Source organism: Pungitius pungitius, chromosome 2, assembly GCF_949316345.1.
Source record: "Pungitius pungitius chromosome 2, fPunPun2.1, whole genome shotgun sequence".
Taxonomy (NCBI): Eukaryota; Metazoa; Chordata; class Actinopteri; order Perciformes; family Gasterosteidae; genus Pungitius; species Pungitius pungitius.
Genome location: NC_084901.1, coordinates 9,989,511 through 10,014,789, shown reverse-complemented (window position 1 = coordinate 10,014,789; position 25,279 = coordinate 9,989,511). Strand labels below are relative to the sequence as shown.

The 25,279-nt window shown below is 43.0% G+C and overlaps 2 protein-coding genes across 2 annotated transcripts in view; one reads left to right on the top strand and one right to left on the bottom strand.

Moving 5' to 3' along the window:
* Positions 1 to 14,668, top strand: part of camk1da (calcium/calmodulin-dependent protein kinase 1Da) — a 33,215-nt gene extending 18,547 nt beyond the window's left edge. The window contains exons 4-11 of the mRNA XM_037460627.2: positions 3,570 to 3,708; positions 3,954 to 4,080; positions 6,333 to 6,408; positions 8,948 to 9,060; positions 9,254 to 9,332; positions 9,472 to 9,559; positions 10,015 to 10,240; positions 10,473 to 14,668. Coding sequence (XP_037316524.2) covers positions 3,570 to 3,708; positions 3,954 to 4,080; positions 6,333 to 6,408; positions 8,948 to 9,060; positions 9,254 to 9,332; positions 9,472 to 9,559; positions 10,015 to 10,240; positions 10,473 to 10,597 — 973 coding nt within the window. The 3' untranslated portion in view covers positions 10,598 to 14,668. The remainder of the gene's footprint in view (positions 1 to 3,569; positions 3,709 to 3,953; positions 4,081 to 6,332; positions 6,409 to 8,947; positions 9,061 to 9,253; positions 9,333 to 9,471; positions 9,560 to 10,014; positions 10,241 to 10,472) is intronic.
* A 942-nt stretch (positions 14,669 to 15,610) lies between these two features.
* Positions 15,611 to 23,947, bottom strand: ccdc3a (coiled-coil domain containing 3a). Its single transcript, XM_037460628.2, has 3 exons — positions 23,157 to 23,947; positions 22,563 to 22,740; positions 15,611 to 17,164 (listed from the first exon to the last, which is right to left on the bottom strand). Exons 1-3 carry the CDS (start codon positions 23,561 to 23,563, stop codon positions 16,859 to 16,861), a joined length of 891 nt encoding a protein of 296 aa, XP_037316525.1. The 5' UTR covers positions 23,564 to 23,947; the 3' UTR covers positions 15,611 to 16,858.
* Between the last annotated feature and the right edge of the window lie 1,332 nt (positions 23,948 to 25,279).

The window sequence follows — 25,279 nt, the reverse complement described above, 5'->3', positions numbered from 1 at the left end:
ATTAAAATAAAATGCATTTAGCAGAATACAACATGATTCTGGAAATATGTATTCAACAAAGTAATGGGAATGTTGTAAAACCACTGTAATTTTGAAACCGTAATCAATAGAATAATACCAATGTACAGTTATGATTGTGTTCAATGTAATGTAATCTACCAAAATGCATTAATGTAATACTTGATAGCACCACAACTGATATTGTCTGAGAGGCCTTCAAAATCCGAGCTACATTGAACTCACCAGGAGACCACTCCCAGGGGGCGTGGTCACTGACTTTCACACCTTTACTGATCTGTATAAATACTTGTAGGCAGCCATTGTTCTCGAGTTTGTTGGTGGAAGCAACAGACATGGTCTAGGGATGGCTAAAGGACTGCCCTGTGGCCTGTTGAGGGCAGAGACCAGCGGCTACTCAGCTGAGATGTTCTTTTTAGCACAAACACCTTTTCCTTTATTTTCCTTCATAGAGTTGAGGTTCCTTCAGAGGTGTGTCACGTCAACCTAAGATCCTCTGTTGGCCGGACTGCATTTGAGGGATTTCCAAGCCTTCGACCTCCAATAACGTTAACCTTCTAGCAGAGTTTCCTGTTTCCACGAGTAAATCAATTAACAGCACTTGTGTTGTCTGGCCGGGGGGCACCACCTGTTAGTCAGATTTACTTTGTTACACTGAGGATTAGTTCTTGTTTCTAGATTAAACAACTAGTATATCTTGACTTTGAGTGGAAGCTTTACAGAAGTATGACCTTCTGTTTTATGGGCAGCTATAAAGTTGATGTACCTCTTTCTGCTGCGCTGCACAGCACAGGCCTTCAGACTTAGCAAAGACATCATCCTCCATCCCCCTGTACACCTCCCCCAATTCCTGTGTCTTTTCTCCCATCACCTGCTGTCCGCTCCCTTCACTTCATTGCTTCTTTTCCTCCCCTCTCCCATCTAATTTACATCACCTCTCGCCTTTCACTTGCTCTTTTTTTTAACGTTTTTTCTAATCTTTTCTTTTCCAGGTTCGTTCTTTTCATGGAATATGGGTCAGTTGCCATAGTTTAGAGGTCAAAGTTAACATTTATAGCATTTTGTGGGGACCTTGAGAATTGCAGCAGGTGGTATAATCCCCAGGAGAGGTTTGATGAAAAGCTATTTTGTAATGATTTTTCTTTGTTTGCAGATTTTAAGCTTTTGGAAAGCCCTCGTCACTGTAATAATTCATTAGTGCCACTTCTTGTATCATTTTATTAATATTTTCATAGCGCTCTTATGAAATTCTGCATTGTCTGATGTTCACAAAGCGCTTTGGAGAGAGGCGTGCTTTAACTATGTTTAATTATAGATTGCTTGGTGTAACAGCGTGAGAGCAGAAAGCAGAGAGCAGTTCGGCCTCCCTTTTGATCTGGCCTCAGCGCTGCAGGCTGTTCTTCCTTATGCTGCACACGGCCACTCCGGCACTGTACGGAGATGGATCAGTGGAGCCGGTGGCAGCAATCTGCAGACCAATCACCACCATAATAAAGTAGGATAATGTTCATTTACCAAGGGGGCTTCAGCACCCATGAATCTCGTTTAGAAACATGGATTTCCTGTGTAACCATGATGTGGCGGATCGATGCTGTCCGGCAGCGTCTCCTTCACTCCAGTTCATCAAATCTTACGTAACCTCCACCCCGGGGAGAAGAATCGATGTGACCCAGGCTTTTTATTGATATAAATGGCATACTGGCCAAAACGTGAAAGCAAATGCGGTATTGAAAGTAGCATATTTGAATTTAGAAGGATCAGAGAGGTTACCTGAGGAAGGTTGCAAAAAGATAGACTTGTGGTATAATATTTGTTCTTACAATCTTTTTTTCCTTTTTTTCTTCTTCTTTTCATACCTTTAATTAAAATGATTAAATTCTTCAATATAGTATAGCAATTTCCGGGGTGAAATTACACCTTAACAAAACAGTTAAACTGTCATGTAATTTTTCCAAATCTTTCATCCAAATTAAGGATTTTAGACGTATTACTTAGCGAAACGTTTGTTCTTTATATAAGAGCATTCCCCCTACCATTATAACAGGGGAACCATTTTTTCGGGGGGGGGGGGATCATTTGATTTGTAGAAAATCAGATCCTCTCCAAATGACATTGGCTTGTCTCTCTTAAAACATTGTCACCCAAGCGTTTTTCCCCGTTCTGCCCCGATGGAAATCCAGCCCAACCCCCACTGTCACCTTTTTCACCCCTTATGGGTTTGCAGGTATGTAGATGTGTCCGCTCTGATGAACTACAAAATGATCAAAGCTCATCAGAAGATTTGATGGTCAGACCAGACTTGGCACGTCAACAGGGTTTTTGTAATCATTTGGGTAAACTGGTTTAGCGTTCATAGTTGTACGTGTTTAACTTTAAAGTATGACTTTGCATGTTTTCTGTATTTTTGTCACACTTTTCTCTTTGTGTATGTGCTTGCTTTTGTGTGTTTGCGTGTGGTCTTGCCTTTTCATCTGTGTGCTCTTGTGTGGGTGCTCCTGTCTGATTGCCATGGTCTCCTTATGTAAACGCTTATGCAACGATGCAGCTTGGTGGCTGATCTCCCATTTTGCATGGTGTGTGTTTTTTGGCGTGTGTGTGTATGTGTGTGTTTAGCCCTTAGCTGTCATTCCCAGAAACTGTCTCTGAAAGCGAACATGCCGCTGCCCTCTTTGAAGATTGAGGATTAGCAATTAATTCCAATCTTCTTTTTTTTTCTTTAGAAACTTCATTAGAGTTTAACTTCCACAAGCTTTAATCTGATGTGTCGCCGTTACAATTTCTCACAGAAATCCTGTGCAACTATGCAGGCATTTGCCTTTATGCACTCATGTGTGTCTGTAGTGGTGTATGTGCACGTCTGTGGCCACTGGTGTATATTAGTGCAATATGCCTTCATTACGCTTTGATGCACAGTTATAAATATGCGGAATGTAGAGAATACTACAAGGTTGGTTAGGTTCTACTGCTCTTATTATAACTACTAATAATATTACAAATACTGCAACTGTGTTGCTGATTTATGTCTGCACTTTTTCTGCATCTCGTCTCGCAAATAGTTGGACTATCAACATCCCAACATTTACATTAAATGAGAGACGTGAAGTAGGAGATTCTCCCCCAGCAGGGGGAGCTATGCATCTGTAGAGCAGATAATGAGCCCTTCCATCTGCTCTGACTCTATGAGCACCCGAACAAGTCATTTCATGTGGTCCGAAGTCATAAAACATCCAACTAAGTATTGGAAGAATCAGCCAGAGGGGATGAATGTTGAAATGTGTCTTTAGTTTTTTGTGGAAAAAGTTTTTTTCTTTTACTAGCATTGATGTCTTTTTCATTCCAGTTATAGTTTAAGTGCCATCATATGCAAAAAGACTACAAAGTACACTGCCGAGTGTATGAGTGCGCGTGTATAAGTGTTTGTGTGACAAAGCACATGGCTCACAACTTCCACACGCTCTGGGCTGTAAGCGTCCACAGTTCATAAATGACCAGAAATCTTGACACAGCAACACACACTGACATACATACACAATCTCCTCGGCACTCCTCAGGGTTTCCGGTGGCGAGCTGTTCGACCGAATTGTGGAAAAAGGTTTCTACACAGAGAAAGACGCGAGCACGCTGATCCGACAAGTCCTGGACGCTGTGAACTACCTGCACAAGATGGGCATTGTGCACCGAGACCTGAAGGTAACACACACACACACATACACATATTTTACATCACACCAGCAGTTTGTGCTCATTTGACAGGTAATAATTAACTGCACCAATGAGGGAATCGTTGAAAAGTTGAGAATCGCTGTGTTAGAAGACAAGGGATTGGTCAGAGCGGCGTCCACAAAAGAGGCCAAATGACCATGGATGTAAAAAGAAAATAGAAGCCCCTTGATTCTCCCTGTCTCTCTCCTCCTCCCTGTCTTTTGCTTCCCCAGCCAGAGAACTTGCTCTATTTTAATCCCCAAGACGAGTCCAAGATCATGATAAGCGACTTTGGCCTCTCCAAGATGGAGGGCAGTGGAGACGTCATGTCCACTGCGTGTGGCACGCCTGGATATGTGGGTGAGTTGGCCTCCAACAGTCTGTAGTCGTTCGCCATTTTTCTTTGCCCCTGAAACAGCTGATCAAACATTTTTTAAACAGCTCCTTGATTTTACGACGGAGGTAGACAAAATCCGGTTTAACCGACCACAATGACAGATTTAACCCTAAGTAGCTAGCTAGCCAATAAAGCTGACTTAGGTTCTCATAGTTGGTTGGAATCCTTGTCTCCAGGTGTATTTTGCTGTTTGAATCCTTGTCTCCAGGTGTATTTTGCTGTTTGAATCTGACTTGTTTATGAATATTAGACCATATTCGAAAATGTCTTAATTTGCTTTGGCTACCACTGTATGTAGTGAGCTAGTTAGACCAAAATAGTTACATAAAAACACAAGGGACCTTTTCTGCTGTTGGATTTCTGCCCACGTCTGACCACAATGTTAGAAAAATCCAAAGCTTCAGCCGAGTTAGCGCCGCTAAGCGACCGTTTTTCAGAGGAGGGGTTTAGCTGACGCGCTACAGCTTTTGGGCTCTTATCCGAGTCGTGGTTTGGCGATGGAGGTCCTAGCTGGTGTTGGCAGCACACACACTCCAATGTTGGAACACAAACACACCAGTCGCTCTGGTAAACAACACACACTATGTCTATCATAGAAGGACACATTGACAGATAAATCAATTAAATTGTTGAATTAAAAAAATCCTATTTTACTCTTTACGCTTTTCTTTATTTGTCTTTTTCCTTAGCCTGCAAGAGACACATACATTTTGACTTTAAATGATGAAATCCTTATGTTGTCCTCCCGCAGAGGCCTGCTTAGCCCCCGGGGCATTTCTACCAGACCATTTGTGTCTAAACAATGAATAACCCTCAATATTAAAACCAGATCTGAATAAATTCCACTGACAGTGTTCTCCCTAAAGGTCTTCAACACAAATCTATTTTGAGATGCTAACAAATGCTTTGAGTCTAATTCTGAATGTGTCCCCATAAACCATAATTGAACTTATAATATATATATATATATATATATATATATATATATATCATTTAAAATCATAATAACACCACAGCAGTAGGTTGACAGAATGCAGAGAAAGTTTGATGAATTTGTTGGATGACGGATGTCAGAAATTTGGAATTTGAACTACCTTGAAAGCGATATGTTCCTAGAATACAGCTCATGCTCAGTGTGCGTTTAATGATAAACTAGTTGATGTTATTAAACATGTTTAAACACTTTATATAGCAGGGACATGTTAAACAGAACAGGAGGACAAAAGCAGCGAGTACAGGATTGTGGTATAAATTAATGAAATAAATAAAAAGAGATTTGTAAATAAAAGTACCACAAAATATAGAAGGTACATGGCAGTTAACTTAAGCTCCTGTAAGTCTCCTGTTGGCTCTCACTGGGAAGCAGCTTCAGGCTGGTAATTCCAAATAAGTCCTTTTGAATTTAAAAAGCAATGAACCCACCAAAACAGCTTTGCTTGGTAACAGCAGAAGAGCGACGAATACAGTGGAAGCAGAGCCTCGAAGTCCTAAGATGATACGGTGTGATGGGTTATGTGGAGAACACGCCGCATAGAACACTTAAGCAATGACAGCGGAGTAGTACACATAAACTGCCATGTTTTAGTCATTTACAACATAGTTGACCATAAACGCTTCATCTGTCTTAAGCAGTGAGCACTAGGCTCATGACCTCCGTGGGTTAAAATAATTGCATCAGGTCCAGTAAAACAACACAGACACACACAGACACACACACACACACACACACAGACTCACACACGCCTTCACAATGACCGTGTAAATCTATAAACAAGGCTCTGATTCAGCCTGTGTGCAAAGTGTCTGTTTTGGCCTTTCTTCATATCTTGCCATGTCTGTAAATGTGCCAAATCTATTTAGAATCACGACCAAGTTGGTGAAATTGTTTGGGTCGTATATTTCGGGGTCTACTTTCGTTTCACTGGGCGTGAAAACATTTACCTCCCGCAGAGGATATCCCACCGTTATCCAAACGTGGCACGTGATTTCAACTTGGACAGACATTAAGAGTCTGCATATTTTCTCTTTATTCAGGCTCATAAAGCAGCCACATTTACACCTAATGATCGCACAAGAGTTTTAACTTGCTGAATGCACATTTCAGATTTCAGCTTAGTGAAACAAACCCCATGCTGCTGCAAAATGGAGCCACATTTGTAGCAAAAAACGAGTAATCGATTACTTCCTCTTCTTTTTTTTCTTCTTTCCCTTTCAGCTCCAGAGGTCCTGGCCCAGAAGCCATACAGCAAGGCGGTGGACTGCTGGTCCATTGGAGTGATCGCCTATATACTGTAAGTACCAGATGGTCTCCTTTAAGGTCAGATCACGCTGCGCAGCGAGTGGTTTCAGCCAAGCAGCCCGACCATCAGCACACACTCCCAGCTGCTGTGAGATTCACAGTTTGCACTAGCTTCTCGCCGGGAGCCACGTTGACACCTTATGTCAGAATATCGAGCTGGCTGAACACGTCACAGAGTTCTTTTTCACTTTGTTTTGCCGCAAGACTCCTCATTTGACTGACTCGGATGAGTCAAAACGTCTGCTGTAAATTTGAATAAACTGGGCCGGGGTGTAAGCGACAGGATCTAACACAAAGCAAACGAGGGAAGCAAAGAGAGGGAGTGTCTTTAGTATTTGTATAAATGATGCACTTATTATCCATCTATTGTCGTTTTTGCACCTGTAGGCTGTGAGAAATGAATAGCATAGTATCCATTTGTCTTATTGACTTGTCACTGTAGGGGAACCACCGGTGTTGCCACAAATGAAGATTTGTACTCACTGCAGCAGCTTTCTTCATGAGCGATCCAGCCATGTGAATATGTGTACTCGAATGAAATCCGTTTTTATTTTTATATTCCACTTAACCGTACCGTATTCATATTTAAAATCTTCCTAAATAGGGGTAAAATATCAAGGTATCTGTATGCATCAAATCCGTTGAAAACAGTTCTCCTCTTTTTCTCTACGTAGGAATTGATAACAGACAAAATATCAATTGGAAGTCAGATCCCACATTCCTTTCATCAAGCTAGCTAGCATTGGTTTGTCATGCACCAGCTAATTAGTAATGCCAGTATAAGCTAATGCATGAACAGAACATATTATCCTCAAAGGTCATGTGACTCTTCTGTGTTCTGAAGCTGACTTGCCTCTGTCCTACGTGTGTGTGCGTGGGTATTCGTTAATTTTACCCTGTGTGTGTGTGTGCGTGTGTATGTGTTTGGATGACGTCGCGCTTGCTGACGTCTGGGCCTTGTATGAACATGGGAGTCTAAATTTGTATTCCTGGCTTTTTGTTTTTGTTATCCCGCGTCATTCCGACCTCACAACACCAACACACACACTTTCACGTGTCTGTGTGTGTGTGTGTGCTTCCTCCGCCGGGCAAAGACGTTATTACCTCAAGCATTGGGTTAGATCAGATGTCAGGGGTCAGAGGGCAGCAGCAGGTAAACGAGATACGGTGTGTGAGAAGTGGCAAGAAGACAGCACGCACACACTGTTGTGTGTCTAACACGTTTGTGATGTGACTGTGATGTGTAAGGGGAATCTTTCTCTCTCTCTATTATATACACGTGTATCTTTATATGCCTAAAAACCATAAGGTTTTGGTGCAGCTGCTTTCTCATTGGAATAGTGTGTGTGTGTGTGTGTGTGTGTTTCTGTGTGTGTGAGAGGGAGGGAGAGAGTTAGAACGGCTCCCTGCTGACAATTAGCACAATTAGCGTTGGGATTCAGACCTTGTTAGATTTTAGTTGCTGCTCAGGTGGAAAGATCACATCAGGTAATCAGCCATGATAATCACCTGGGATCCCGAGTGTGTTCAGGTGTGTGCTTGTGTGTGTGTGTGTGTGTGTGTGTGTGGGTGTGTGTGTGTGTGTGTGTGTGCGTGCACGTGTTCAGTGGGATGGATGGTGAGTCTCCAACCGAACGTAAAAGCAGAAAATCTAAAGGCCAGCATCCCTTCACACCAGGCCGAAACTTAGTTTCTTCTTGCTGTGTGTGTGTGTGTGTGTGTGTGTGTGTGTGTGTAATAATGTGGAGGCTTAGCTGAGTGACAGATGAGTCTCTAACCAAATGAGAAACCAGAAGAACGGACGGAAAGCCCTACTTTCCTCACGGCAGGCAGACTCTTTCTTCCTTTGCTCCTGGTGTGCTTTTATTTGCCTCTTTCAGTGTGTGTGTGTGTGTGTGTGTGTGTGCGTGCAGGGGGGGGGGGGGTTGTATGTTATTGTGTATTGGTGGGGAACGGCATTTTAATGAGTTTTTATCAAAATCTCTTGGGGCATCCAGAACTTCAGTAATGAGGTGCGGATGGTGTTTTTCGGGGTTGAGCAGCAGCTCTCCCGTCGGTTCAGGCGGTTCATTTCGGGGAATCAGTCTGGAGCCTCAGTAAACACTGGGAACCAGTATTCTCACGCTGACCCCATTAAGGTGATACCGCCAACTACTGCCAGGACTACCAGTAAAAGAGAACTGTTCCGCTAACCACCGCTGTGAGCCAAGGACTGGAAGGACACCGCAATGAGCTCACACAAGTAACCCGATATTGATATAAATCACATCCCGGCACATGTGTGCTGTTTAGTATAAAAACCATAAACAAACTTTCCAGAGCGACAGATTAACATCTTCAAATAATTCCAATCTTATAACTAATAACTGTGTGAATGACTGAATCATTTATTGACTGAGCAAAAACAACAAAACAATCAGTGGTTATTTTGTTTTGCGCCGCATGAAATGACAAAGAGACTAAACAAGTCCCTCTGTGACTGAGTGAATAACCTGATACACACAGTAAGTGGGCCAACGTCTCGTCTGCAGGCTGTGTGGTTACCCTCCGTTCTACGACGAGAACGACTCCAAGCTCTTTGAACAGATCCTGAAAGCCGACTACGAGTTTGACACGCCGTACTGGGACGACATATCGGACTCAGGTGAGCCCCCCTCCTCCTCGTCCCCTGCTCTCCTGATGGCTTGGAATAAATGTATTTGTGAATCAGTCACCTACAACACCACGTACAAACTACACACTGTGTTAAAAGAATCATTTCAAAATGCTGTTCAAAGCTGGTGCAGTGCTTGTGTTGGACGAGCTTCGGCTTTTCACGGCCGCTGTGTTTCATTCAGCCAAGGACTTCATCGGCAATCTGATGGAAAAGGATCCAGCCAAGAGGTTCACCTGCGATCAAGCACTCAGACACCCCTGGTGAGGAATGACTCTCACATGAGCTGTCGGATACGGGCCAACACAAAGGGCATCGAATCACATAGACATTGCTGTATGGTCACAAGTGTTAACAGAGAATGTGTGTGTGTGTGTGTGTGTGTGTGTGTGTGTGTACTAGGATTGCCGGTGATACAGCACTGTGCAAGAACATTCATGAGTCAGTCAGCCGACAGATCAGAAAGAACTTTGCCAAGAGCAAATGGAGGGTGAGTCAGATTTTCTGCCGTCTATTCTCGTTACTTCGGTACGGCTCCTGCAAAGTTTGTCTGTGTTTGGTAGAAGATGAATCAGTCGGTAGTGCGTTCGGCCCGACACATGTTCAGGAGTCAACCGAACATCCACCTTTTTCTTCCCTCCTGCAGAGAGTAATGTGCACAGAGTTGCTGTTTTCTTTAAGAGCTGCTCCTCAGGAAGTGTGTAATTTAAATCTTGGATTGTTAAAAGCATATCTATCTTGTGTAAGATGACATGTTTTTTATGGAAGATGTTTTATTTTACTGGTGTCACCTCATGGAAAGCTTGGTCTTCAAAGCCTTTTTTTAAATAAATAAAAATCCTTCTAATGATCCCCACCTGCTCATGAAACAGTACATCGGCGGTACGGCGAACTCCGCCGAGGTCACAGCGAGAGCTCACCTCCCCATTTCCTGCCTCTCTCCAGCAAGCGTTCAATGCCACCGCTGTGGTCCGCCACATGAGGCGGCTGCAGCTCGGCAGCAGCATGGGGAGCAGCGTGGACGCCTCCAACCCGCCGACCAGGCCGAGGCAGAGCCAGACTGGCCAGAACCAGCCGGCTCAGAGCCAGACGGCGCAGGGCCAGAGCACCAACGCGGCCGCTAGCGAAACCACGTCGACAGACAGCAACGCGGCAGCTCCGCGCAAGGAATGTGAGTCTAAGTCAGCAGCACCAGTGGCACACGGGTTACAGATTTGCTAATGCTCCAAAGCCGACCGGAGGATTTGAATTAGAGCTGCTAACATTAGCGTGTCGGGCTAACTAGCTTGGCTACCTACCAACGCAGCAGACATGCTAACTTCATCTATGCTGTCATAGTTGAAGGTTACTTAAAAAAGGGAAAATATTGCCCCTGACCCACTCGCTCGTCTTTTCACTCTCAGGTGTACCTGCGTCGGTCTCATCCTGCAGCCTGGCCTCTGCGGTCTCTTCTCCCGCCACAGGGGCGGAGCTAAGCCGGACGCACCCCTCTGCAGTTCCCGCCCCGGTGCTCACAGAGACTAAGTGACGCCAGGTCCCGCGGGAAACGAGCTGGGAGGCCACAGCACTGTGAGGCGGAGAGATGGGAGAGAAACGGAGGACGACAGGAGAGGAAGAGGGCCGCACCCGCCACCCAAGCCCCCCCGCCCCCATTTCTTCTTCTGCGTTCCTTGCTCTCCTCGCTACGTTTCCACTTAAACGAGCCCACCCAGCAAGTTTCCCGCCCTGCTCCCGTGAGAGCAGAGGACTTTACTTCCACCCCCACCGAACCCAGCCACACGCCGCCACACTGCACGCCGTTCCCCCTGCCCCAACAGGACGCCGCGCGGCCACGGACTCTGATCCGGGACGTTTGTGAGGCTTGAGCAGTTGCTGGTGGGGCCGGTGGTATCACATTATTCAGTGTCGGTCAACATCAACTTCCCTCTCCAATTGGGTCTTTTCGTGCGCCACTTTATTTAGCTTTTTGTTCCAAATTAGGTTTGACTGACTTTTTTTTAATTTTGTAGTATTACTGTAAATGTCAAAGGAGGCAAACACACCATTGTCAAATTGATATTGCTACTTTGGTCCAATTACTGTTCATAAACGAGATCACTGCCAAGACAAGAGATCTCTTTAGCAATCATTTCTTTACACTGATTTGACCAATGCAGCAAACCGATGTGACAATTCATGTTGCCCTACATGCTACATATAGCACCTTTAAGACACTTTACATGCCCTCGTGGGCTTATCTGTCTGTTTGTTTGTGCTTTAAGAAGTGCTTTAAAAGAACCATACGACTGTTGAGACGTGGAAACATGAGTAAGCGCTTTACGTATTTTTGCACAGAGGGTCCGATGTGTTCTCAGACACAGATTAGCCGCATTCCACTTAAGTTAATCAGAGAGTAAAGATTGTAAACCTCTATCAAAAATAAAGCTATTATAATTATAACGACCCAGAATGGAAGTCACAGCGTTGTGCCACTTTGTTGACTAAAAGATTCTTATCTGTTCATCAAGACTTAACAAGACAAATCACACATACTACGACGCGTGCAGCAGGTTGAGGATGGATTAGGACAGAGGCAATAAACTGCCTCTTTTTGAGAATGTTGGCCGTCCGCTGCCCCCCCCCCACGTCTAAAGAAGCCATGACCTCACCGTTTTTTGCATTGTCAAACTATACCCAGTTTAGAAGTGCTCAGGGAAAACTACAGCTGCACTCTGAGCTGGTGGATATGGATTTCCCAGTATAGCTCGTTTCCGTCAGTGTTTGTCTTTTTATGATCCAGGTGTTGTGGCATCCCAGCTCATGATACAACGCTGACGTGGTGACTTGTAGACAGCGACTTGGACTCAAACCTGGACTGCTCCACAGAGGACTCCTGTTGACAGCTGGGCCTCGCGCTTGACAGAATGGGACTGTACCGTCGGAGAGGTTAGGTCTCGCCTTGTCCAATGATCCACGCCTTTAGACCCCCCCCCCCCCCCCTCCCCTGAACTGAACACCCTGCTCGGAGAACTGGTTGTATTGCTAACATTTTTTGATGAGTGGGATACGACTTCAGTAGCTTGGATTGTCGGGTGCTCAGTCTCACATATCAGTTTGTCACGATGCAATTCTTCTGATCCCTTTATTGTGAATTGTAGCCAAAGACTAGTGCTGGGTACCAAGACCATTTGGTTCATTCTACTCAATGAATTAGTTAGAACAGAGCTAGTCAAATGTGAAGTGGACTTAACCTAAGGGCTGAACACCCACTGCAAACTATTCTGGAGGGAAATTTATTCCCCATTCAATTCCTTCCTGATTTTTTGCCATTTGCCTTCTTTTTATTATCTACACTGAGTGCTGGCGACAAGTATCTGCATATTATTCATAGAGCTTGGTTTTTCAAATTTACGGTCAAACGCTCTCTGGAATTCACCTTCGGCATGCTGTGAGTATTAAGTTACACCTTTTTGGCAATGAGGTCGACTAAATCAAAACTTACAAGACAGTTTGTGTTATGTCCTGCGCGGTGTGTTACTCCTGCTCTCAATGCACAACAACTTTCTTACCGCATCTGTAGCTTTCAGCCCCCAAGCCCATAGACTCCTACTGAGGAAACACATCTCACAAAACGAGTCACACTCTATGTAGTTGACATGAGGCAGAACCAAATGTCATTCAAATCTGCTTCTTTTTGTAGGCGTAGTGTAAGAAGAAAAAGACCTGTTAGCCTCATTTATTTAGTTATTTTCATATATGCAGTATTAGTGAAAGACTTTTGAGTGTTTCTAAATATTTACAACACCCACATGTCTCCTACTGTTCACCTCTCAGAAATATATATTACTTCTTGACGTTTTTACAGCGGGGGTCTTGCGTTACCTTTCTCTCTACTCAATCAATCCATGTAATCAGTGTCACTGAAGGAACCTTTCAACCATGTAAGGGCTTTATTCCTTAATCTGATTATTCATTGTAACCATGTCTTATTTCCCCGTTGATTGCTATGCATTTTTCTTTTACATATTTAAGTGGCGTCAATGCTTTTTCTTGGAAGTGGGATCAGGCGACGCTTATAGATTAGTGGGTTTGGGGAATGGAAAAATACAAGACACCAAATCCCTGACAGATCTACAATTTCATTTTATTCTCGTCATTATTGAACTAGCTACATTGGTAAAGCAGCCTGCAAGCTTTTTCTCTGGCACAAAAGACGTCGACAAATAGTCAGTTGACACGATAAGAATCATTAAATGTGATGTTGTCCACTTTAGGTGGATGTTTGGATTTATGAATGTACTGTGAGGCAGGCAGGAGGGTTCGGGTTCATGCTACTCTGTGTTTTTATGTCTTCTGTTTAAAAAAAAGTGTTCTGAATGAATCTTTCTATGTTCAACATGTCACTGTAAATAGATTGTGAATATGAATGATTATTTTCAAGATAATATTTACAATTTTTTTGCTGTTCGGGCATGTGTGAGTGAAAGAATTAATGAGTGAGTGTTGAGGGAAGCTGATTGTATTCTCTATGGAATGTTTCATTCCCCTTTCCCCCTCTCTGCAGTCTGGTGTCACACATACAGTATATGTGTGTATATGTATATATATATATATATATATATATATATATATATATATATATATATACATATACTGCTACACAGTGCAGGTCAATGACATTAGTGTTGAACCACCAGTCATCACCATCAGTGTCAGTCCAACTAAAAATGAAAGCATTGTTTATTGAACTCAGGCTTATGTTTTTTTGCCATTCTAAAGAAAGAAATCCAAAGCTGTGACCTTCTCAGAAACACACTGTTAAGGACGAGGCGCAGCTTCGAGCCGCTCTCGTCCGCCTCTTTCCACCCTTTGAGCTTGCGCTCATTGTGTTTGACGGTGTCACTAAAGATGAAAACGCAAGCATGACGAGGAAAAAAAAAAAAAGAAGTGCACCAAGAAATCAACTTTGCCATGTGTGTTTGCATAATCGTGTATATGCCCTTGTATGATGTAAGTATCTCTGTATTATGTAAAGACGTGCACAGGTTAAGGTGTCTGGAGTCCACAAAAAGCTTAGTCAGAACTACAGTTCGAGGTTCTACAAACAGTTTCCATAGGCAAAAAATAAAATGATCAATATTGCAACCTTTATTAATTAACCATTTATTAAAAGAAGCGGTAACAGTGTTTCATGTACTGTATGTGTGAGCACTACCGCTAATTACCGTGTGCAGATTTTCAGAATACATGAATCCACAGACTTATCATAAAAATAATTAACTTTCTTAACATAACATAAGGATAAGGATGCGTTTGAAGGACTTAAACATGATACCAGCTGCTTTTGTGTGACCCGATGTCTCCCTGTGGGCGTCCTCGTCCCGCTGCCTGTATTGTATTTACTCTCTGCATGTGACCACGACAAGCTCCCATCCTGTGCACCCTCCCTCATATCTCACCTCACTTACCGTGATGATGATGACTTTCTGTTAATGGGGCTTGTATATCAGATGCCTTCGACAATCATGTGCACATATCAGAGGTAACATGACAACACAGGCCACAGCGACTGTTATGTTTTGTTTGTCTTTCTCCTGGAATAAATTCGGAATGATCGTAATAAGATTTTATTTTTGGGGTGGGCGGGGTTTGTTATTGTTCGCATGTGTCCTATTACCGCTAAGTCTAACTTCTTTTTTTTCACAAATGCAAATCCATATGTGTGTGTTTTGTACTCCCCCACACTCGCGGTTTAAGGATCCACGCACTTGATATAAAGCAGACACTAAACCACTAGGCCGACACATCGTCTACTTATATCCTGCGCAACAGATGTGAAGCCGACGCGCATGTGGCAAACACATGAGGGACACTCACTGTTCGCCCTCTTCAGGTTTAGACTCGAGGATCCACACTGAAATGATTGTGCTGTTGGGCTTGGTAAAGGTTCAGTCAACAACACGTGAGCCTCACCAAAAAAAACGCCAGTGTTTTTCTTCAACAGCAGTTTGACAGCTGCCAAGCATCCGTGTGGAGGAGACAGTAGGGCTGAAATAAGAAAGATCCATTCATCATTCATGCTACTTTTACTTTTACTGTCAGGAGGTTTTTGCTGAAGATTACCAGGCCCAACTTTATTGATCCGTCACACCTCCTCTGCTTTTTCTGCTGTCTCATTTGGAGCTTCTCTTCCTGACTGATTGTCGACCTCGTTTCAGTGTGTTCGTTCAAAATGATTCATGTTCCTGAATCAAACGCACACGTACACCACAGCACTGAAACAAATATTGTCCAAAACAATAACAATAATAATAATAACATGAAATAAGTAACTGTATTGCTTAACACAGACGTTGTTAGCATCAGTTGCTTGTCTGGCTACTTCGGCAGTTAGAAAAGACACTACGTACTTCCTGTTGCAGTGACCTTTGCACGCTAACGTTAGCAGAGATCAAGAAGAAGAAGCTCTAAGGGATTGTGTTTGACAGAATACACAAAAAACAGTTTGTATTCCTCGGTACTTGGGAATGACCTTGGCTGACCCTCACCGAGCGTTTGCCATCCTGCGCTCCTCTCCATCCTTTCAGGATATTCTGTGATTTTGAGTCCCTTGCATTTGCTCTGGTCCCATAATGTGGCCTCCTTCCAGAGATTTTGGTCTTCCACCGAATTGGAGGAATAATTTCCAGCGGCGTCCCGCTGTTTTGGAACATTGCTGCCCACGCTAACACATTCCATTCACTTGATGAACCCGAATCGCATCTCTTTCTCTCCCCAAATACAAGATTTATACACACACTATCTCCCCTGAACTTAATGTGACGCCGTAGGGGCTTAAAAGAAGTGTGTGTGTGAATATTTGTTTTTTTTGTATTCCGCTGACTCAGGTGTTCATAGTCTCCCTCAAAGCATTCACACAATTTCCATCCAAGCCAGATTCTTTATGCAGAAAAAACATTTGTACAAAAAAGAATCAACAGACGAGCTAATTCCAACTTTAAAAATATAATATATATTGACTAAATGATAAATGAACCATCTCATGCAACCTCCCAGGGTTCTCATTCTTAAATACACTACTCACGTTGGTTGAAGAAAAGGTTGATAAATCACAACATTCTAAAATAAAATGTAATTTCACTTATCACTGCTTCACCACGGCATGATTATGTGGAAGGCCTTTTTTATTGTTCTTATATAAGTTTGGATGCTTTTTGAAAGCAAAAAGCTTACTAACTTAAACTACTTTAATTCCAAATACTAGTATATTTAAATACTCCTGTAATCAATATTTTATTTTCTTTCGACTAACAATGCGTCAAATTAGGGGGTTGATTACAGAAGGTGTTTTTTAAAGGGACCATTATCACTCAACTCTACATCTGGTGGTCTGAGGCTTCAATGGGTCGATTTAATCCAGTCGCATTAACATTAGTCTCCAGCGTTGTCCTCCCACCTCCTTCCACCTCGATGTCTTACAAATGTCTTGACCCCAATGGGTTTTCCGTTGAGAGGTTTCGGCTCAAATGTTTTCAAACCCATGCCGAGATGAGCCCAATGACATGACTTGTGGAAGCTCTCTGTGGCCCTTTAACACAATTCTTAGTCAGCATAAACATGAATACACGTGACTTTCTTTTGTCGCACTTTAGTTCAAAAACTTGAGCACACACTATGCCTTAGACGAGTGCACAGCAGCGGCGGGAGGCCGCAGAGCCGCAGTACTGAGACCGGGAAGGGGCGTGGCCGGGGGGGGGGGGGAGGATACTAAGGAGAAAGTAGTTGTGGTTGAGGGAGGGAGCGGATCAAGTCAAAGTCGCGTCCTCTTGCGCATCGTAGTGCTCGCGTAGCGCCCGGGCGGCGGCTCCTCCTGCGTTATGGCGTTGAGGTGATGGCCCGCCCTGCGCTCGGCGGCCTCCAGCCTCGCCTGCAGCTCGCGCGCCTCCTGTCCGGCCTTGCGCGCGGCCTTGCGCGCGTTCCCCAGGGAGCGCTTCACCTTGCGAACCCGCTCCTTCAGCTGCCGGTTCCTCCTCTCCGCCGCGACCAGTCGCTCCTGCATCTTGCGGCCCAGCTCCTCCTCCTCGAAGAGCGCGGCCTGCACTGAGGAGCACATCAGCTGGAGAGAGGAGGTGGGAGAGGATCAGGAGGAGGAGGAGATGAAATGAAAAGGATGTTTTCTTTAACAGGGGCAAACCCAAATGGTGTAAAGAAGCAGTTACCTATCTTATCTTGTCAGTTGGTTGAAAATGAGAAAAGAAAACAGTCCCTCCCTTGGATGTCCACAGTGCTGTTAGTCCCTTTTCTCCTTTCAGAGAGCTGATGCACTTAGGGTGGAGGTCCTGACCCTCAACATTTACATTCATTCAGACTCCCCAGGGGCAAAAGATCAAAGGGAGGGCACTGTATGTGTGTCTTTTAAATAAATGTATCACCCTCATGCAGAAAACAAAGCTGACCTAAGCAGAACTTTGAGGAGTGTCCATGTGACAGCACTCATTGGAGACACCTTTTCTGAAAACTTACTATAAATACTATAAGTACTACGGATATTGTGAGGGGTAGGAACACAAGCATCCAGCTGCAATTGACCCTTTATTAAGTCCCGCCACGAATGAAGACCCATCATATCGTAATGGAGCATCCAACAACTATCCTGTCTGCTCTGAAGGGTCTCGTGAAAGTGTTTTACACATTTTCTCACATTTTTAGTTAAATTGGAATTGTCTTGAACTATTAAACATTGCATAATAGCAATACTTGTTGCTTATCAAAATAAAAAACCTCTGGAGCTAAAATAGCTGACTACATTAGCACAGGACTAATGAAAGTCTAAGCATGCTGGTTTTTTAAATGATGATAGAGCTTATAACCAACTTTACATTGAAGAGGATGTTTTTCTTGTTTTCTGTCTCAGTCATCATATGATAGGGATTAACATTTTTACTGTTATCTGTAGCTTTAGCTTGTATCTTTATCGTTTTAACCTGTTTTTACAGCTGAATCATTCTGATATCCTATATACATATATATATATATATATATTGCTTATCTCATTATTTTTTGAGAGCGGCTACTTCCACGGTGCTTCTCAAGTTGCAAACGGAGGCGGGGCTTAAAGAAGTCCCAATTGAAGCCATTGCATTGACAGGACAGGTGCCTTCAAGACCACCAGTAAAAAAAGCCGCACTAACGTTTGAAGTACCAACTATATTCTATTATATTATTATTCTATTATATCTATAATTAATGCAATTTTCTTTGTTGTTTGGGTGGACCGATCCTTCAAGGAAAGTCTTTCCTTCGGAAAAGGATTCCGAAAGAATTGTACAATTGTACTTTTTTTTACAGTTTGAACCCTTTCTCATTCTCAGAGGAAGCTTCTCAGTGGGATTCCCCCAACACACGCGTGAACATGTACACGTGCACACGCACACCACCTGTCAAAACATCCGGTTGTTACCTACCGTTAAGCATCATCTGTACAAACACTAGGACATGTGAAGAAACACACTTGCGTGTGTTCTCAAATTCACGTGAAAAAAACGGACAATAGAAATGCAGAGTCTCTTGTCTCTGTTATCTATGGCTGTAAATGTTAAAAGATTATAATTAGGGCTCTCAAAATTTACACTTACAATGTGGCTGAGATCAATAAAATCAAATATTTTGAAGATGGAGAGAGCTTTTTGCACTGGGAGTAAATCAATCAGAGCTGCGACATACAGCAAATAACTGCAGAGGGACTCCTCCATGTGTCAAACAGAAGGGGGGCGACTGTGGGTGAGTGGGGAGCGCGGCCGTCCTCCAATCAGATGGTTGGCGGTCTGATCCCCGGCTAACCTGCATGTCAATGTGTCCTTGGGCAAGACACTTAATCCCAGCATTGCTCCTCTAGCTGTGACTACAGTGTGTGTGAATGTTAGTTACTGATGGGCAGGTGTCACTGTGTGTGGTAGGTCCTGTCATTAGATTATGAATGGGTGAATGATGTCATGTGTTGTTAAAGTGCTTTGAGTGGTCAGAAGACTAGAAGAGCGCTGTACAAGTCCATTTACCAATTATTAAATAGAAAACTTTAGGCACCGCTAGGCTAAGCTAGTTGCTAAGCTAGCTGCTAGGCTACTTCCATCTCAAAATCTATCATGGGCGGCACACAATGGACAACAGAGGACAACCACTGTGTCCCTAAAAGACAGTGGTTAAATGTGCTGGCTAAATGTGGGGAGATTGTTGGCACTTCAAACACAGCCGTCAAATGACGGAGAGAGTTGCGAGGAAACTGCAGAAGAAGAGCAGGAAGAGTCTATAGTTCAACATGTTCCAACCAGGCCTTGGAGACGATCAAACGTGAAGATTTGTGTTTAAAATACAATTAAACAACAGTATTACTCGTAAGATTTAGTCTTATGTGCAATTAATTAGTACTTTCTTTTCATCTATTTACAGCCCTATTTAAAATGCATTATTTTGACAACACCACTGTAATGATGAAAAGGGGTTGATGAACCCACAGGTAAAAATCAACAAACTCTTTCCCGTTCGCTCGGTGAAGCATTTTCGCATCTATAAGCTTGATATTTTGGTTTCAGGGGTGGCATCTTAGTTTTGGTTGGAGTCTCACCGCTCTCATCGTGGTTTCCAGTTTCAGCAGACGGTTTTTGTTAGTTGTTAGCCGTAGAAAACATCTCCAACCACAGATAGAGAACTGCCTCTGCAAAGGTGCAGCATTCTTTTCTCGCAAGCCAATCAGAGCAGATTCAGTAGAGTCTCAAAAAGACAAGTGCTAAAGCTGAAGACTTCGGACCTAGTGCAAATACACGTGTATTCAGACCGTTTGAGAAAATTAACGTCTTTTCATTTTGAACGTGAACATTAAAATCACGTAAACATTTTCAAGTCTAAACCAAAAATACATGAATGGACCTGGAAGTGAGCATGATATGTATGTTCCCTTTATTCTCTGACTCACGTGACTACGACTGATGTGAGTCACATGACTTACCACCCTAACAACTCGTGTGACAAAATGCCAATGATAAATGGGACAAAAGTGGTATAGAAAGAGGAGAAAAAACAAGGACAAGGATGAGAAAGTAGGAGCTCGAACTACTGAGCAAAACAGGCAGATTGTGTTGTCGCCCTTGTATCCACATAAAATGTTAATGAGACTCTAGAACTCTTGTTAAAGGTGTTTACATGACTGTTACAACTGGAGTATTCCCTCTCTGTGGTTATAATCAAATCATTAGAGCGCATGTAAACATGGAAATGTGCTGATTAAGAAGACTTTTTTGAGGTGGAATTTGCTTCATCTTACATTGGCCTATCAACTGAAGAATAATGGACCCAAAAGAAAATAAAAAGTGGAATATCTTCCAAAAAATTAAAGAAATCTATAACAAAAAGACAGTGTCATTGTAAAAGCTGCTGATAAGAGGAGGCTTTAAAATGAGATAATTAAGGGTTCCGGCAGAAAAGTGGATCCTTCTGAAGGGACATCTGGTTCCCACGATACTGAAACCAGAAGCAAACAACCTCCCAAATTCCGTCTTAAGGGTGGTCCTGTGTCTAAACCCATACCACTGACAGAGTGATGGAGCTATGCAGCCAGGGAAAAGCCTTTGAAGATCCTTTGGAGATGGATGGATGAAATTACAAAATTGGATTTTGTGGCTTTTAATTTATTCATAATTATGCTTCAGCAGAACAGAACAAAAGACAGAGGACAACTTTCTCATTAGCTTCAAGTCTTCACTCTACAGAAAACTGGAAAAGGAATCTCCTTCCATTTCCCCACCATAAATTCCTGCAGCAAAACACCCGTTTTGTTCAGCCTTGCCTCTAAATGTCTTCAACCCCTCCTTCACTGACCTTTGCCCTCACAGCTCAGAGCTAAATAGAAAGGATAAAGAAGACACCACACCACTACAAGTCAGGAATAAGCAACATCCTGACAGTTACCTACAAAGATGCTGATAGATTTATTTTATCACAAGTTACACAAACAGGTGCACTGAGTACTGAATTACTATGTTGATGTTGGGGCGGTGTGACATTAAATTATGAATATTTGATATTGTCCGCATTCAATTCTGAGTCGATTTGAAGTAGTTCGAAGCAAGTTGAAGAAAAGTAAATGAGAGTGCGTCCAAGTCGAGACTCGATGCACTGGAAATGTGTCTGACATTAATGGTCATTTGTCAAATTCAAGACTCAAGTCAATGCTAATGTGTCAAACTCAAGACTCAAGTGGAGACATGTCAAAGTCAAGACTCAAGTCTCGAGGTTCAAATTGAATTTAATACTATTTTAAAAAATCTCAACAGATCAAAGGCTAAAGCCTCAAAGGCCATTTAACTGAGACATCCTTATATTGTGTTTTGACATGGCCGATGCAATGTTCCTTCAAAATACAGGCCTGTCTAACAAATCATATTTACGTGTTGTTGCTCTAGGATATCAATTAAAGGAAGGTTTTCAACTGGTCAGTTCAACTCTTCCAGGTGTCAGCACCAAACAAAGCCCACTCTTGGAGCACTTAAGTCTAATTCTACAACTCTGATACACCTACGGTGAATTCAAAGCTACTGTATTGACTCTGGGTAACCATATGAATTAATGTCCTTTCAAATCCAGAACTTTGACCTGAGTTTCGTCTTGTCCAAAGTGTGACCTGCTCGGCTCACTCACAGAGGGTTTGATAACAAACACTGCAGAATCTCCTTCCTCTGTTGACACAGTCCAGCTTATCTCTGGTATTGGGTCAGCAAACATTGCATCACACTGAAGTGAATCGAAGCTGAACACTGACACACTTTAAAGCGGCTACCTGTCAAAGATGTGGATCTGTGCTATTTGACCCTTGACATCTGGATGGTCAGTATCCTGCTTCTCTGAAGAGCGTGGTATTTAATTAACTTTTCGGTTCATGTGAGTGAGTATTCATGTTTATTTTTAATCCTTCTGAGGATCAGACAAGTAAGTGATATATGTGTGAACATGTGCACAAAGCGGGAGTGTGTTTGTGTGTGTAGGGGGGATCTCTCACCTTTGGTTAAGCTGTGTCTCTACTGATCTTCACCACGTTCCTGTCAGCAGCGTCACAACTTAACTCAAGATTAGGTGTCCACACACTTACACACACCTTCGCCCACAGATAATTGAATAAATAAAAAACATGCACATCAAAAGCCCTACAACCTTAACAATACCTCCCCCACCTCCAAATCCTTGTGTGCTCTGCTATGCTGTTATCTCCACGGTCATGGTGTCGAGTTTGTTTAGGTCTTCTGTAAGCAACAAAAAGCTGACCTGACTAAAGAAGGAGACTGTATATTATTCTTCTCAGAATGTAATGGTGTTGTATAAGGAGATAGGAGTCTTTTTTTTATTCAATGAAGCAGCAAGCACTACTATAGCAACCTCCAAGCAGTTATGCTGCATGCAGTCCAAAGGGGTTCAACTCTATCTTGGTTTTGCACTACATGCGCTGCTGTGGAAACAACGTATCCTACCCTGTTGTCCTCCTGTGTGTCCCACTCCGGGCTGAAGATGTGGAAAGGCTGGCTCCCTTGGGTGCAGTTGGAGAACTGAAAGAGGCTGGAAAAGGTGCGCCTGTTGTCGGACGTGTCGGCGAAGATGGCGTCCTGGAAGTTAACGCCGTGGGGGAGGATGTTGTAGTTCTCATCCATCCTGCAGAGGAGATTGTCCCGAAGAAACTGTGAGGGAGCTGCTGAGGGAATGATTGGGTTTCTGGCTGAGGGTGTAGCAAATCATGTATGTTGCAAATTTCATAGGCTGATGCATTTCATATGTTTAGAAGAGCTACATATGTAATGAGCCTTTTTGCTTTGCAGGTAAAATTTTCTTTTGCAACTCGCAACAACACCTATAAAATATACAGAATATAAAAATCTCAAGTCTCACCTGTTGGAAATACCAAATATGTATATTCAAACACAGTATAGTATTGCTTATACAACTCAGTGCTCTAAAACAAACGACAAATGAAAAAAAACTTTTCATGGATACAAACTAAAAGTGGCAACAATTAAACGTCTATAAACTGTAAAATAATGTTTTGGTGTTGGTACTTGAATTAGAATCACCTAAGGAAGAAGAAGTAGGAGTAGTTCTCCATCACGGTGTGGGACTGGCAGGACAGGTACCCCAGTCCGGTCAAGTTTAGCCTCGATCCAGAAGGCACCTCCAGCATGCTGCCCCAGGCCTGATCGCACAGCAACTCCACCTCCGCTGAGTAGAGCAGTCCTTCCTCCGCGCCCTCGTACCCGTACCCGAACCCGAACGGCAGCGAGTTGTAAAGGCTGTCCACCCCGGTGCCGAGGGGCTCTCGGTGGATCGCCAGCACCCGGGCGTACACGATGATCTCGGCCAGTTCCGCCCGACAGACGTCGCTCAGCGGCCGCCACTCGGAAGGCAGCTGGCACCCGTGCGTAAATGTGTCCAGATGCGCTAAAACGCCGAGCGCTGCGAGGAGAAGAGCCGTGGAAGACATCCCGAAGAGTCCGAAAGCAATCGGTTTCTGGTCAAACGCCTCACAACAGAAACCTGTGATTTTACTAATTTATTCAAAGTCTATGTCCTCTTGCATGCAAGTTTCTCAAAGTTGCGTTTAAAGAACTGCACATCTGGTTGGTGACCTGGAGGCTTGATGATGCTCTACTGTAACGTTTGGCACAAGGTTCGACCACTTTCCATTTAACTAAACGTGCACAGAATAAGATCTTCCCACCCCCAGACTCAAGAACCCAACCCTCTAACCTAATTTATAGAACTTAAAGCACGCCAACCTGCTGCTGTGTTTCCCAGGGCTTCCACTTCATCTCCCGCAGCAGAGGCCACAGACATCATCAAAGCACACGGGTGCTGCGTTCAAGGACTGTTAAAACTCTCCGTAATTTGAACTGGCTTTGCAAACTCGACAGGCGGCTCGAGGGCTCAGAAGTTGGTTTTTAAACGTCTTCCAAATGTTGCAAAACGTTGTAAAGAAGATTTTACATCCATAATTTAAATAAATATTAATAGTATGGTACACCTTTTATCACCGTTTTTTCCACCGGATTAATCATCATCCTTATAATTATTCAAAGTCTGGAGTGCGTTATTGTTTAGATGAGAAGTTCCTCTCTAAAGGGGCCTCAAGGGAACAGCAATGACATCCCTGATCCCTGATAACAGTAGCACAGTAGAAGGAATAGTTCTCATACAGTTTAAAAGTACACTACATCTCTGCAGAAGTAATGTGTCAGAGAAGGTTCTGTGTGGATTCATCCGCTTCGGCTAAATTTTCCATAAAACAAAATGTACATCACACAAAATACTTTTTACACAATTTAGTGGCGTTAATTAATTTCAACAGCATTGTATTCTTGCTTAGATTACACTGCCATCTAACGGACATTGCCGTGAACAGCATGCGTCATGCGTTCATTTTTCTCTATAATTTCCTTTTCTCTTTTATTGATACATTTTAATTAATAGGTCACTCTGCATACGTGGTTAGACATAAAAAAGAATGTAGATTATACTATATTAATTTAGAAATCTTTATGTGTTCAACACTATCGCCAGGTATTAACGTTACATCAGGATCAATTATGTATTCATTTACAAGTGCTATCAACTAAACATGACTGCCATGGCAGTGGATCAGAAGATGAGTATTGCTGTGCAGCTGAATGAAAATGAATCTACGCGTAGTCAACCACTGTTGCTAACATTGGCCACAGATTATTTATTTATATTCATTAAATACCCTTTCTTCTAATGTTACGCTTGCATCACAGAGGCATTTCTATCATATTAACGTTCTGTTGCGTCTGCTTCTATGAAAATGTAACGTTTGTTTAACTCCTGCGCTTCGTATTTTGTTTTGTAACGTCAGGTAGACTGAATGACTTGATTTAACACAGACCTCATATAGCTAACGTTACTTACGTTGCTTAACTTACGATTTAAAGTCACGCTTGTTTCTGTGTTTTGGTCTAATTTTGTTTTTTAATTAAACCGCTGGCGGTGATGCTAACGTTAACTAATGTCTACTAACGTTAACTAACGTTAGCTCCTCCGGTCCATTTGAACATGCACAAATCGTCGGCGAGAACGCTTCAATAGCGAGAGTCCAGTCCATTTAACTTCTTTAGTTGTTACTCATTTTGTGGCGACGATAATCGCTCTGACAGTATATCAGCTGTCAGTTGGTCGCGCAGTC

What these genes read in the sequence shown, in the direction of transcription:
- ccdc3a (XM_037460628.2), bottom strand. Translation starts at nt 23,563, where the DNA reads ATGTCTTCCACGGCTCTTCTCCTCGCAGCGCTCGGCGTTTTAGCGCAT. An exon ending in TCCTACTTCTTCTTCCTTAG is followed by an intron (nt 22,741 to 23,156) that starts GTGATTCTAATT and finishes TCTCCTCTGCAG; the next exon opens with GATGGATGAGAACTACAACA. An exon ending in ACACACAGGAGGACAACAGG is followed by an intron (nt 17,165 to 22,562) that starts GTAGGATACGTT and finishes TCCTCTCTCCAG; the next exon opens with CTGATGTGCTCCTCAGTGCA.